A 14,023-nucleotide genomic window follows, 5' to 3' on the forward strand; every position below is an offset into this window, starting at 1 on the left:
GGACTCTGAATTCTGCCACTGTTTGGCAAAGTGGAAACTATATTTTTAAAAACATTTATGTTCCTGATGGTTTTTAATGAGTTTTTCTCTTTGTTTATTGGAGCCAAATAGACACCTGATTCAACAAAGCATTTAGGCATGTGAGTAGTCCTATTGGTTTTAGAATTATAACTAAAAAAAAAAAAAAAATCTCTTTTATATTTTTTCTCAACCCAGTGGACAGATGGAATTGTTGCTAACACTTTCCGGGAATTTGCTTTAGCTGAGACACTTGAACGCAAATGGGTTATTTTTGATGGCCCTATTGATACTCTATGGATTGAGAGTATGAACACAGTGCTGGATGACAATAAAAAGGTAAAAATAAAAAATAAACTATGTGGTGGATAATTATGCTTGGGTTGTGGCTTCCATTAGGAGTGACAGGTGTGGTTGGGGTGAAGTAGTACAGGTCACATCAAGCTGCCTCTGAACGATGTGTGATGCTGGGATCCCATCTGCGAATGTTAAATGGTAGTTAGAGTTGAGGAGGTAGATGGAGATACAGAGCCCAAGCCCAGGGTGGCTACTGGGAAGATGCAACTATATTACATAGAATGTAGACTACTTAGCCCAGGGGGTAGGTTGGGGTGGAGGATAAGGGTACAATGCTTATAAAGAAGAGAAGATGCAAAATGCCCCATGCAAAGGTAGCCGCATCGTTACAAAGTAGCGAGTTTTAAAGGATACACGCAGATACAAGTAACAGCATGCAGGATACAATTGGGGGGGGAAGGGAAGGTGAGGGAGAGTCCAGGTATAAGTGTTCTCGGTCATGATCCATTGGAGGAGGCGGTCAGCCTGTCCCCTTTGAGCCATTTCTAGCTGGTGGTCTGTTGGAGTTCACATACTGGCACTCACCTGTGATGTGCTCGACATAGATGTCCCTGGACCATCAGACGGTGTCAGACGCCATGAGGCGCCTCATCCATTTGGCACAGTAGAGGGATACTCTGCAGGCATGCAGGATGCTCTTGTTGCTGGGCTCCCATGCTCTGAACACCCTGATGATTAGCACCTTGACCATCACCTCATATCCCCATCTCCTCAGGGTGTCCACCAGCAGCTTGTACTTTGCCAGATTCTGCTTGCAGACTTTGACGAAGGCTAGCTGCCAGTTCTCAAACAGGATGGTGAGGTCAACCATCACAATGCACCTGTTCTTCTCGTTGGCCACAACAATATCTGGGCACAGCTGGCTTTTGCAGACATGGTCCCAGCCGAGTCTGGGATGGTTTTCACCAGCTGGTCCTGGACAGTGTTGTGGTGGAGCTGCCATGTTCTGGCATGGGGCTTGCAAGTGCATGGGGGAGGGTCCCTGTTTCATAGCCTCACCTTCAGCACTTCTTATTGCAATTCCCATACTGAATGGCACTGTTGAGTGTCAGGCACTTGAGTCAGGCATGACAGATGAAGCTAGTATACTTGATCTGAGCCAAAAGGCCAAGAATCTACTACTCCTCCTAAAAACCTTATTAATTATAATAAAGATACCACAGGCTTTGGTTCTTAATAACTAAGGGCTCTTCTCTGTTTATTGCTCACAAAAAAGCTTAGACACTAATATCCATTGCCCATTTAGTCATGGTGTTAACCAGAGGCAGATCCAGAAGGGGTGCAGAGGCACAGCTGCATCCCCCTTTGGACTGGAGTGCACTGTAGGCACCTGCAGGGACTTCTTAATTCCCTAAAGCCCCACCCTTCCCCTTGGTGTTCAGAGACACATTTCCTCCCCTCTCCCTCCCTCTGCTCCTCCACGTAGCAGGATGGTGTCCATAGGGATGGCCGTGATACCCCTAGGGCCCCTTTATCGTGCCAATCTCATCTGACAGGCACCCTCTGTCTTGCCCGCCATGTCTTGCTGGTACTATTAATATTGGGAGGCTACCCTTGATCTTATTACTTGGACACAGTCTTGCTGCACCCCACCGAACCCTGGGGTTTGTAGACCCTTTGGCATCCCACTTCCTGATGGATGCTTTATGGGACACTCTTAGCCTTTTGGGCTATATGCATGGCTCCAAACCACCCCGTTACCATGCCGCAAGCCTCACAGATGGTACCAACATTGTCTCGCCTGAGCCTTGCTATAATTTGGCCCCCTTGTCCTCCCTGGGCTCTCCACAGCCCTATCTCTGCGCCTCAGTGGCACCAGGGTCTAGTCACCCTCTTTGTCACTGTGCCCTCTGGCACCGGGGCCTGGTCACCCTCTTGTCACTGCGCCCATGCTGGCGCTGGGGTCCCCACACTGTAGTGAGCCCCCAATGAGGCCCCCTCCTTCCCCAGTAGCCTCACCTAAGCCACCGGTGTTATAAAACAGCAAACAAAACATGAGCCCCTGGGCTATAACAAAACAACACTGTTCAGGGTGTGCTCTGCCCCTTTAAAAGAGCAAAACTTCTTCCCTGGTTCTAAGTGCCTCATAGGCAAGGGTACCTTGTGAGTTCCTGGAGCCCCATTAACCCTAAGGGCAGCGTATCTGGTGGCTGCTGCATCTCGGGGCCATTCCTCCCTGGAGGTTCCTTCCCTGTCAGCTGCTGGCAGGGAACTGAACTCACTAGTCCCAGCCCTGGGGTTTATATGGGCCCAGGGCCCTGCCTCTTCCGGCCAGCTGATCAGGTGCAGGTGCAGGCTAATTTCCTCATTAGCTGGTTGCCATGGTAACCTGCACCTGGGCTCCTGTCTGGCTCTTTGGGCTCTCTCCCCCGGCAGTCTCTGCTCTTAGAGGAGCAGGCACCTTAGTGCCCTGCGACACTCCACATGCTGCTGCTGCTTTACTTGTTATCCCGGGGACAAGGGAAGTTCCAGAGCTCCTTCTGCCTGCACCAACAGGGCCACACAGGGTGAGCTCAACTGGGGATGGGCACAGTGTCAACAATGCAATAGAAAAGTAATTTCCCCCTCCCTGCCTGATTCCCCAAGAGCAGGTTTGGGGAGGTGGAACCCCCTGCACATTTCCCCTGCCACTATCCAGTCCCTGTCCCCAGTCCTTGATCTGCCCCTGGTGATAGCTAGGTTATCTGCAAACACGGCAGTAGCATAAAACACAGCAAAGTATTCAGAGCTCAAGGGTCCTTTTTATACATTGGTCAAAATAACTTCCTGTTTGATCTCTGTTTTGGTGTCTTGTACCCACCTTATCCATTTTCTATCTATTGACCTTCTGAGGTGCCCAAATGCTAATGCTTTTAACTTTCCCAGCATTTTGGCTTAGGTTACATACAGTTTGCTTTTCAGTCATCAAGATCTATTGCTCATGCTGTTAACAGGCTTGATGATCAATGGTATTAACCCAGGCCCCAGCAAGGACTACAAGGAGTAATGGATGGAAGGGTCTCCAGGGTCTTGGATACTGAATGTTTAAACAATGCCTAGAAAAAGTTTATTGGTCCTGAAAAAATTGTCGCAGTGTTTCCTATCTGAAGCATGAGACTCCAGAAGTTGAAGCATGTTTTTATTAAATATTTTAATTGATATTTTTGGTGTTGAAAGATAATTACTTAAGACCTCAATCATTCTGTAAAGTTCCATAAAAGATAGTGTGTGTGTTTGCCTTTTCACACCTGTGCAGATAAGAACTCCATTTAAGTCAACGGTGTAGGTAGTAGCTGTGTTGATCTAAGGACATAGGCAGACAAGGTTCTTTGGGTAAATCTGATATCTTTTATTAGACCAACTCAAATAGCTGTGAAAAAAATCTTCTTTGCAAGCTTTTGGGCACAAACACCCTTCATCAGGCGGTGGAAACATTTGCGGTGCTCTTCCTAGATAGAATGAATAGTAAAGAAGCCAGAGGCTGGTATGCATGCAAAAAAGCCAGTCAGTGACGATGTAAATTGAGGAGTCAATGGGTGAGAGAGAGGTTGAGGGGTAGGGGGAGGGGACTGAATGTAGCTGGTAAATAGTGGAGAGGTACTTGGGGAGTCAGATGTTAGGCAGGTTGTAATTTGTCATAAATCCAGTGTCTATATTTAGTCCATGAATTTTTTGTATCCAGTAGACTGATGAAGTGAAGTTCAAGGGCTCATCTGTGTGTTTTGTAAATTCCCTTTTGAGGATTCAGCTGGGAGATTGGAGAGAGAGAGTAGTTTTCTTGTGAGAAATGTGCCCCCACAGGTATTCTTGGCTCTGATAGATTTCTGGTGTGCGTTCATTCTGGTGCGCAGTTGTTTGGTCCCCTATGTATTTTCCATCAGGGCATTTGGTGCATTGGATGAGATATATTACATTTCTGGAGGTGCAGGTGTAAGATCTGGGAATGCTGATGGTTTGATTGTGGGGTGTAGTAACTGGATTTATGACATCATGACAATTTACATTGTTACTGACTGGCTTTTTTGCATGTATACCAGCCTCTGGCTTTTTGACTATTCATTCCATCTAGGAAGAGCACAGAACAACTGCAGATGCTCCCTGATAAAAGGTGTTTGTACCCAAAAGCTTGCAAGAAAGAATATTCTCCAACCATTTGAGTTGGTCTAATAAAAGATATCAGATTCACCCAAAGAACCTTGTCTGCCATTTAAGTCAAAACATTCATAAGAATAAATGTGGCATAAGTAAGGATCAAATATTTGCCCTTTCCCTGTTTTTTCTCTTTTAACAATGTCTGAGGGATCATTTGAATCCTGTGCTGCTGTTAATTTCATAGGTAGTTCCCATTTTCATATTTAAGGCCTGAAATGGGCAAAAGAAATGAGAGGATTAAGTGCAGGATTTGAACCAAAAAGTAAAAAATTGGCATGTATTGAGTAAATATTGTGACTTTCACACTTGTTGACTATGCATATTTTGAAAGGGACATCATCCAGATATAACATATTAATTTACAGTGTAATAGGTGGTTGAACTATATACAGTTTTCTTACTAGGTGGTTGAACTATATACAGTTTTCTTTAGTAGCTAAAGAAACCTAAACATGCTTGTTAAAGAAATTCTTTTCTTTATTTTTTCAAGCTTTGTTTGATGAGTGGGGAAATCATCCAAATGTCTCCTCAGATGAGTCTCATCTTTGAAACAATGGACCTGTCTCAGGCTTCAGTAAGTCCATAAATGAAATTATGTATTAAATCCTGTTAATCATATTGGCTGGTTGCAGACGTAAAAAAAAAAAAGTAAGTGCTTTACCAGAAGAAGTAGCACGTTACTTCAGCCTGGGTCCACAATGGCTGTATAGATTGGGCATTTCAGCAGGGCTTTTTGCCACTTTTATCTAATAATGGAGTCAATCAGCTATTAGATAAAATCACCAAAAGGCCCCACTAAAGTGCCTGATACAGATGTTGGGCGAGCTGGGTCCAACTAAGATGCTGCCTCTCCTGGGCATGCGCTGGACTCAACACAGGAGTGCACTGAGTTTAAAGTGCCTTTTTTGGGGGGGAGGGGGAGAGGGGGTTGGGGGGAGTTAACATCTGCAAGCAGCCATAATGATTGGATCTTTAAAATTCTCTTTTAGCCAGCTACAGTCAGTCGTTGTGGTATGATTTATTTGGAGCCTTCACAGCTAGGCTGGATGCCACTGGTAACTTCTTGGTTGAGCAAACTGCCAGAACCCCTGAATGAAAAGGAATATCAAGTTCTTTTGCTTGGGCTTTTTAACTGGTTAGTTCCAGCAGCCTTAAGAGTTCATCAAAAACAGTGCAAGGTAATTCTTGTCATTTTTCATTTTTATTTTTTAGTTATGTCAAGTGGTTGGTTTTTAGGCACTAAAGGAGGGAAAACTATTTTCTACTAAAAATTAAAGAAAGTACTGTATACTTTCCATTCCGTCTTTTGTTTAGAGCCATATGCAATTTAATTACTTTTCCAATTAAAACCCCAGATGATAGACTAAAATATGTTTAGTATTTGCGATACCATACTCTGTACTCTCCATTCCTTGTGTCTTGTAGGAGCTGGTTCCCACAAGCAACAGCAACACTGTTGTGTCTTTAACTCGACTTTTTGAAATGTTGCTATGTAAAACTCTCCAAGAGGATCCTACAAACAAAAACATCCGCTCATGGATTATGGTTGGTCTTTTCCTGGGTTTACTTTTCAAAAGGAAGGAAATTAATTAACCAGTAACAGATCTCCTGTGAAATTCATCTCTTTGCCTTAGCTTTCCTCCAATGTTCCTTCATACATATACACTCGTGTGTACAGATGTTCAAAATGAACCTGCCTGGCAGTGGGAGAGCAAGAGCATATGACAGTGCTTTCTTATTTTTCTTTTGATTGGTGCTCAGGGGCAGCAGTGATTAGGTTCTTATAGATACATAAGTGGATGTAGTTTAACTATTTTTCTGTTTGTTTTCCTTTAATTTGGATAATATTACAATTAGATTTATATTTCAGTTAGAGCAAGTGATCAATGTGTGTGTTTATGTTTTGGGGAAAGAATAATTTTCAGGTAACACTAATTCACTTATTTGGTTGTGCAGAATGTCATGGTATTTGAAAGGCAGCTTCTGGTTTGTATGTTAAGCTTAAAATGTTCTTAAAAGAGTGACATTTCCAATAGAAAGGTCCAAAATGAATATTAAGCTAAAACAATGCTTGGGATTTGCAACTATTTACAAAATGATTGTACCTATTTATTTGATGATTTTCCTAGAATCCATGCTTGAGATTAATTTCTTACACAGAAGGGCACCCCAAAGCCCTGGTTACTTTGTCCCACATAAAGACTTCTGCGAGTCTGCTAGAAGAGTGGCCATACACAGAGACCTTTATGCTGCTGGATTAGCCTCAGCATCGTTTAATGCAGGACTAGTTTAGAAGATCACATTGATCTGTAAATGCATCCAGGGAGTGATAATGGATCCATGTTGTGACCCATGCAGCTAATATGGAAGAACTGTACCTGCCTTTTCAGCCCATAAGGGGAAGTGGGAACTGCAGAAAGGCATCTGGATCTGGGTTTGCTGGAGAGCTGTGGGGAGGGGGGTTGGGGGGTGATATTTTTTCAGTTCCTTGTATTCCACTCATGTAGAGTCTGAATATAAACTATATGTGGGTGGAGTGAGTCACATTCATTTTGGAGACATCTAGAGTTCGATCCCATGTTTTATGTATGCTGTAAGGATGAATATATTTTCCTCTTATGACAAGTTAGTTTTTAAAAATTTTAGCATTAGGACGCATGGTCTACACAACACAGCAAAACATTAGAAATATTTGTCTTACAATTCTTGTTGTATAGATAGCTCTTACAGTGGGTCTAATCCCAAAAGAAGCACTGTGCCTCTGCAATTTTCAGTGAAATCGTTGGGATTTGCAGATATTTAGCAGCCATTAGGATTCAAGTCCAAGGTTTATAATAAAGATAAAGAGTGGGATGGTAGTTGTTTTTTGCTAACTTTCAAAGTTCTGGGAGACAGCAATTTCAAATGAGAAAATTATTACAATAAGCACAACAGTGTTACATTCCTCTTCAATATCAGGATGAATACACAAGAAACACTTGTCTTCTGATAAAGAGTTAGTGTTACATTTTACAGGGCACTTCTGGCCATGTGTCAATAACTTGGGCACTTTAATTACTTTAGCTAAAAATTTTAACTATTTAATGCTTTATAAAGACTCCAGACTGTAGTTTTAATTGTAATGTAAATATATAAAATATCCATTCCATATAGGACAAGGTCAACTAGAGTCAGCCTTATCATCTTCCATTCTTGCTTATAATTTTTCTTCAAGTAGGGGAGGCTCTGAGCATCCACATAACCTTTTCCCTCTTGCTCACTTTAATGTGACTAGTAACTTTGTACTAAATGCTTTTAAATATAAATGTAGACATCCCTGAATTATTTGAAGCTAAAAACTGCATTTGAGGTTCCAGAACTTTTTTTCTCCTGACATTTCACTAATACTGAAAATGTCTTTACAAAACCTTTGAAACCAAAGGGAACTCTTTAGTGAAGACCATTAAAAGGAAACACATTTTTTTTGTTGGATCTGTCTTTGATGTTAGATAAATTATTTGTTAGGATCTAAGTGAGTTCAGTTATTCCAGGTAAACACCTTCTGCTACTGTGACAGTCCTCAGTAGGGAGATCTAGGAGGGATTTAGCTTCAGACAACAGAAAGTTGCATCTTGCTTCATCTATGCCTTGCATGTTCAGAGGTTTTCACAGGAGCTTGAAGATGAGTTTGGTCACATTACTGTTACTATTATTTTCTCTTTTTTATATACAAAGAATATACACAGAGTTTTGTTACCCTGAATACAGTGGAAACAAGCAACAGCAGAGTTTCCTTGCTCAGAAATTCCTAAGTCTACGTGTCATAAGTTTTTGTACGTAAGAAGTTCCCTTTCTGTGCTTCCTTTCAAATTCACGTTGACAACAGTTTCTCTGGCTTTTATGTAGCACACATTCACAGAGTTTTCAAACCCAGCTCTTAGGCATTGCATTTGAAGTCAGTTAACAACTCAGTCTAGCTCTGCTCAAGCCTTGCCAAGCTACATACCGGACACCCACCCACCCACCCAATACTTTTATGATAGGTAATAATTAAGCCGCTATATTAATAAAAATTCCATGGTGGAATGGAAAGGGAAAAGGAAAGAAACCAATGCGAGGGAAGGGTTCACCCGTGCCGTTTGTCTTTTGGGACTGGGACGGTGTTCCTTGCGATCATGTACTGATGTAGAGGGAGACCAGACCGAATAAGCATAGGCGGGTATGAGTGAGAAGGATTTGGGGGTGACAGTGACCAGTCAGAGTCCAATGAGAGTCCAGGGACTGGGGAGCCCAGTTGGCTCACATGCTCCTCCTGTTGTAATGCAATAGGAAAAACATTTTAGGGGATAAATTGGTATTTGACTCCCTCTACTGACATCTGCAGGGAATGACACACAGGGGCTTAACTTGCTTGAAAGCGCCATTTGTGCAAACATGAACACCGGGCTGTGCAAACAGAACTGCACCACACCAAAAAAAAAAAGCTGCATTTAAATTTTGTGGTGGTCTACATTAAATCTCATGTCATGTACACATGGCCTTTGGCAATAGCTTTAATTGTTTCTAGCTATCTTGCTAAATATGGGGGTTAATTGCTTCTTTCCCCATCTTTAACCAGGTCTGTGATTGCCTTTGGCTCAAAAGCTAATTTAATGACTGCCATTAGAACCGTTCAACATAAGAATATTCTGCATATTTTATTTTTTTTAGCAGACCAGTCACTTTGTCATTTCTTATCCTTTTACATTCTCAGGCTTGCTTTGCTTTCTCTTTGATTTGGTCCATTGGTGGAAGTTGTGACAGTGATAGTCGAGTTATTTTTGATGCTTTCCTGAGGGAAATTGTAGCAGGGAAGTCTGAATCCAGTCCAGTACCACCAGTTGTGGGTAAATGGGACTGTCCCTTTGATGATAAAGGCTTGGTCTATGACTACATGTATGAGGTATGATTGCTCATTTTATAGTACTTCAAATATATCCTTTAAATGAGAGAAACAAAACTTAGCTGCTTAACGCTTTTGCGGGGGAGAATTGCTGGAGTAAGAATATTCTGGGTTGGAGAAGGACTAAACTACTTTATTTAACAATTGCATTATTTTTTTTGGAATCATTAATGCACTGACTGAACAACTGTTCAGTAAATATCTGCCAATCTATATTAGCTATATAGAGTGAGCTGTAGTCGAGACCCAGGGAGGTGCCATTAGGTTTCTGGGTTTTAGACAGAAGGGCAATCTGACTTAAGTCCAGGAAGCACATGCTTATACTTTAATCACATTTGCAGATACATTTTCCTACGAGGACTGCTTGTGATATTATATACATGTTTAATAGGAATGTAAATGGTTAAAAGACAATTATATTTATACTGTTTACCACTTACCGCTTACTGTTTAGCGACCTCCAGCAGAAGCAGCCCTGGCCCCAGCCCCTTATATCTTCACCACGTTCCTGGCACTACGTGGGTCCCAGGCTGCTGGTGGGGAGTCACAGGGGCAGGAGATGGCGGACACATCTGAATCACTGGGGGCACTGCCCAGTTGCAGAGTTGAGGCTTCCCCTTGCCCCCACAGTTCTGGGCTGGGGCTGGGGCTGGGGCTGTGGACCTCTCCTGTGCCCACATCCCGCTGCCATAGGGAGGAGTTGGAGAAGGGTGCTGGGCTCCTCACAGTGGTCAGGCAGGACCTTCCTGCTGCAGCAGTGAAACTCCAGCCCCATGGTGGGTCTGCCTAGCCCCCTTGCAGCAGCAAGGCCTGGGCAGGGCAATGGGTTCCCTGCACCTCCCGCTGTGCTTGTGTCCGGACATGGAAGGCTCCTCTGTACTGCTGGGCTGCGCCCTCCCCAGCTCGCCACGGGGGCAGGGAGGTCCAGGGGAGTGCACTGAGTCCTTCCCCCTCCCACCTGTGGCACTGGGGCCACACAGGGCCTGGCCCAGACCCAAGGTGGGGCTGATCATGGGATTGGCTCAGCTAGAGGAGGTGCTGTAGCAGCTGAAGCAGGTGGCTTCAAGGCTGAGGGATCACCACTGACCCCTCAAGTGTTGAGTGCGGTCCCAGGGAGTTCCTGAGTGGTGGCAACAAGCCATGCTAGTGCAGCAGGGGTACTCAGAGGAGCATTGGAGCTATAACAGTGACCTCCCAGACTGGAGCTGCTGTGCCACTGCCCCTCAGGAATGCCCCGGGTCCATGCTTACTGCGTGAGGGACTGGCAGCCAGCTGGTGCTACCTGCTCCAGCTCCCATAGCGCCTCCTCAGGCCGAACCAGCCATGTGCCCAGTCCCATCTCAGGACTGAGCCAGTCTCTGTGCACCCCCAACACCACAGGCGGGAGGGGGAAGGATGCAGCACCACTGGGACCTAGACCCCCTTTCCCCTGAGCCGAGTTGGGGAGGTCCTGTGCCAGCAGCACAGAGGAGCCTTCCATGTCTGGGCCGCAGTAGCACAGGTGCAGCGGGAGGTGCAGGAAGCCTGTCGCCCTACCTGGCCCCAACACTGCAGGGGGGCTAGGCAGACCCATTGTGGGGTCAGGAGTCTTGCTGCTGCAGCGGGAAGGCCCTGCCTGATGCCTGTGGGGGGTTGGCACCTCCTCCCCTCCCCCAAACCCTTCCTGTGGCAGCGGGATCGAGGCTCAGGAGAGATCTCCAGCTCCAGTTCCATTCCCAGCCCAGCCCCAGCCCTTGCTCGTGGGGTCAAGGGGAAGCCTTGGCTCTGCAGCTGAGCAGCATCCCCTAATGGCTAGCTGCACCTGCTGCCCCCTGCAAGTAGCACCCTGCAAGTGGCCTGGGGCTGGAGCACAGTGAAGACGTACGTAAGGGGCTGGGGCTGTTTCTGCCGCAGGTCACTAAACCTGGTATGTGCTATCGGTTAACTGTTTAACAGATATGTTTGGAGGAGCTTAAACAGATACTTTTAAAAATGATATTTACATCCCTAATGTTTAAGTGTTTTGTTTATGCCTTTAAAGCACCTTGTATAAGGAGGGGTAAAACAGAAGTCTGAATTTTAAATATTCACTTTAATGGAGTGGCACAGCTTGTGAGGTTTGCTTATTACAAATGCAGTGAGGAAAATGTTAAGTATCACAGAAGCGTATTCACTTCCTTCACATGTAAAAGAATGAAGTGCTAGAGAAAACCTTTTACATGTACTATATTATGTCTGTCAGCACTAACCTCTCACACTACTTAAAATCTATGTTTCTTCTTAGTTGAAAGGTAGAGGACGCTGGGTACATTGGAATGAATCCATTAAAAGCATTAAATATGGTGATAACAAAAGTGTTAAGATTCAAGATATCATCGTTCCAACAATAGATACAGTCAGATATACCTATTTAATGGACTTATGCATCACCTATGGAAAGTAAGAAAATCTATTCCATGTAAAACCGTGAATAACTTAATTGTTTGTTTATAAAGCCTTATCTAAAGAGTATTTCCATTCATATCAGTATTTTTCAGATCAGGATCCGAGTTTGTCAATATTAGAATATTCTTGACCCATTTTGTGTACATAAAACAGCCTTCAATGCAACTGGTTACATCCTTTTAATACACTTTAAAAGTATTAGACTTCTTATGGCCCAGCATTATATTATTATTGCTCCATTATATTATTATTTCTAAAAAATATATTCATTCTACAGTGTTCTACAATGCTTTTAGAATTACTGCTGAGATTTTAAACCATCTTACTGCCTTTTCTAATGAAATGTGATGATTATTTTGTCTTAAATTAGTCATGAGCTAAACAGTAGCTATGCCAACAATGAGCAGAGCTAGAGAATGAAATACACAGGAATCGAGGGAAGGTTTCTAAAGCAAGAAACTGCAACATAACTCTTAAAATTATTAGGGGAAATTTCCTTCCCCCTCAGTACCTAGAGGCAGAAGAATTATTCTTCCACTTTGTCCCTTCTCCTCCAGATATGACCTCCCTCAAGATAAACCGGAATTGTCATAATTTGGCCAGTATCAGACACCCTTTGTTGAGAGGGGCTATGCTTATGTGTCATTAGTGGCATTTTGATTATGGCAGGAGTTTTCATTGTAACTTGAAAGAGTTAAGTGTCCATAACCCGTTAACCTTCAAAGGGAGTTAAACAAATCCTTTTGGAAATCCCAGATCAATATTTTTAGTGTCTTATTTCCAGTGGGTAACATTTTTTGCAGTTTAGAAACATTCAGAAAAGGCTGTCTGACTACTATGTCATGGTGTTAGACTTAAAGGATGCCAAAATAGGATTACTTTGTAAATGCATTGAGATGCAGTTCCGACCATATATATTTATCTTAGAGGGAATAAGCTGCACAATTCTATTCTCATTTATACACCAGTAACCAGGCTTATTTTAAACGCTTTTTCACGTTAGTGGAGTTGTTTGGGTGCATAATGAAGAACAGAAGTTAATCATCATCAGTCTTTTTAAAAATAAGCTGTATTTACAAGCAGAACAAAATAATGTAGCTTTTAATTTCTAGTGTTCTAGATGCCTGTAGATGTGTGGGGGATGCTGCTCTGACGCACTGTAGTTAGTGCACTCCAACAGCCTCTGCATCTTGTGTATTCAGTGTCCCCACACTTCAAAAGGGCATGGGGGTGCACCAACTAAAGCATGGGATACTGAATACAAGAGACTCTACAGGTGCTTTAATTAGAGTGGCTCTTGGAGCTGCTTTAATTAAAGTGTTCCCTGCTCCTGGCACATGTGTGAAGATGCCCCTAGTGTTTAATTTCTATGTGGTATATTTGATTTATAATTTTTTTCTATGCTGTCCATTTTGCTTTTGATAGACTAATATAATTGTATATTGTTTTTGCAAAGACCATTGCTTTTAGTGGGACCAACAGGTACTGGGAAATCTGTCTATGTAAAGGACAAGCTAATGAATAATTTGGAAAAGGAGTGCTACTTTCCATTCTTCATTAATTTTTCAGCACGGACCAGTGCCAATCAAACCCAGGTTGGTGAGAACAGATGGTTTGCATTAGATTGTATATACATTTTTGAGCCAAATGTGAGTTTGTGGGATTTGTTCAGTTGACAAACTTTGGCTCTTCGTTCTAAGGTATTTTTATCGTGATGTCTTTTTATGTTAGTACAGTATTGGCAGGTCAGTGAAATAATGAACCAGGTATCAGTATTTATACTCATTGCACTTAGCTCTGGAATTCACAGCTCCTTTTGTCAATCTTCATGCTGTAATGCAGAGCCTATTTGGTTACCCAAGCTTTTGCCTGAGTGGGTAAATCTGTGGCTTGATTTAATTTGGAAGTTTGAATCTATTAATGCTTAATTGATATTTATCAAACACATGTTTTTATTGTTAGATCATAAGAATTGCCAGAGGGATTTGGTTTTAGAAATCTAAAATTTAAAGAAATAAAAATTATTTGTTTTGGAAAAAATATAAAACAATAAGAAAATCAAATAATAACTTATTGTTATTCAACACAGATAAACTGTGGTATTAAAAGGGAAGATATAGCTACATGTAACACTAAGGTGGGAGGTTCATTTTATTTTTAAAACAACCTGGT

The 14,023-nt window shown here is 42.8% G+C and overlaps 1 protein-coding gene across 1 annotated transcript in view; it reads left to right on the forward strand.

Moving 5' to 3' along the window:
• The window catches only part of DNAH12 (dynein axonemal heavy chain 12), a 152,807-nt gene that overhangs the window by 60,139 nt on the left and 78,645 nt on the right, over positions 1 to 14,023 (forward strand). Inside the window, exons 31-37 of the mRNA XM_014596590.3 lie at positions 217 to 357; positions 4,997 to 5,080; positions 5,496 to 5,684; positions 5,932 to 6,051; positions 9,239 to 9,427; positions 11,691 to 11,845; positions 13,308 to 13,446. Coding sequence (XP_014452076.1) covers positions 217 to 357; positions 4,997 to 5,080; positions 5,496 to 5,684; positions 5,932 to 6,051; positions 9,239 to 9,427; positions 11,691 to 11,845; positions 13,308 to 13,446 — 1,017 coding nt within the window. The remainder of the gene's footprint in view (positions 1 to 216; positions 358 to 4,996; positions 5,081 to 5,495; positions 5,685 to 5,931; positions 6,052 to 9,238; positions 9,428 to 11,690; positions 11,846 to 13,307; positions 13,447 to 14,023) is intronic.

This window comes from Alligator mississippiensis, chromosome 12 (assembly GCF_030867095.1).
Source record: "Alligator mississippiensis isolate rAllMis1 chromosome 12, rAllMis1, whole genome shotgun sequence".
NCBI lineage: Eukaryota > Metazoa > Chordata > Crocodylia > Alligatoridae > Alligator > Alligator mississippiensis.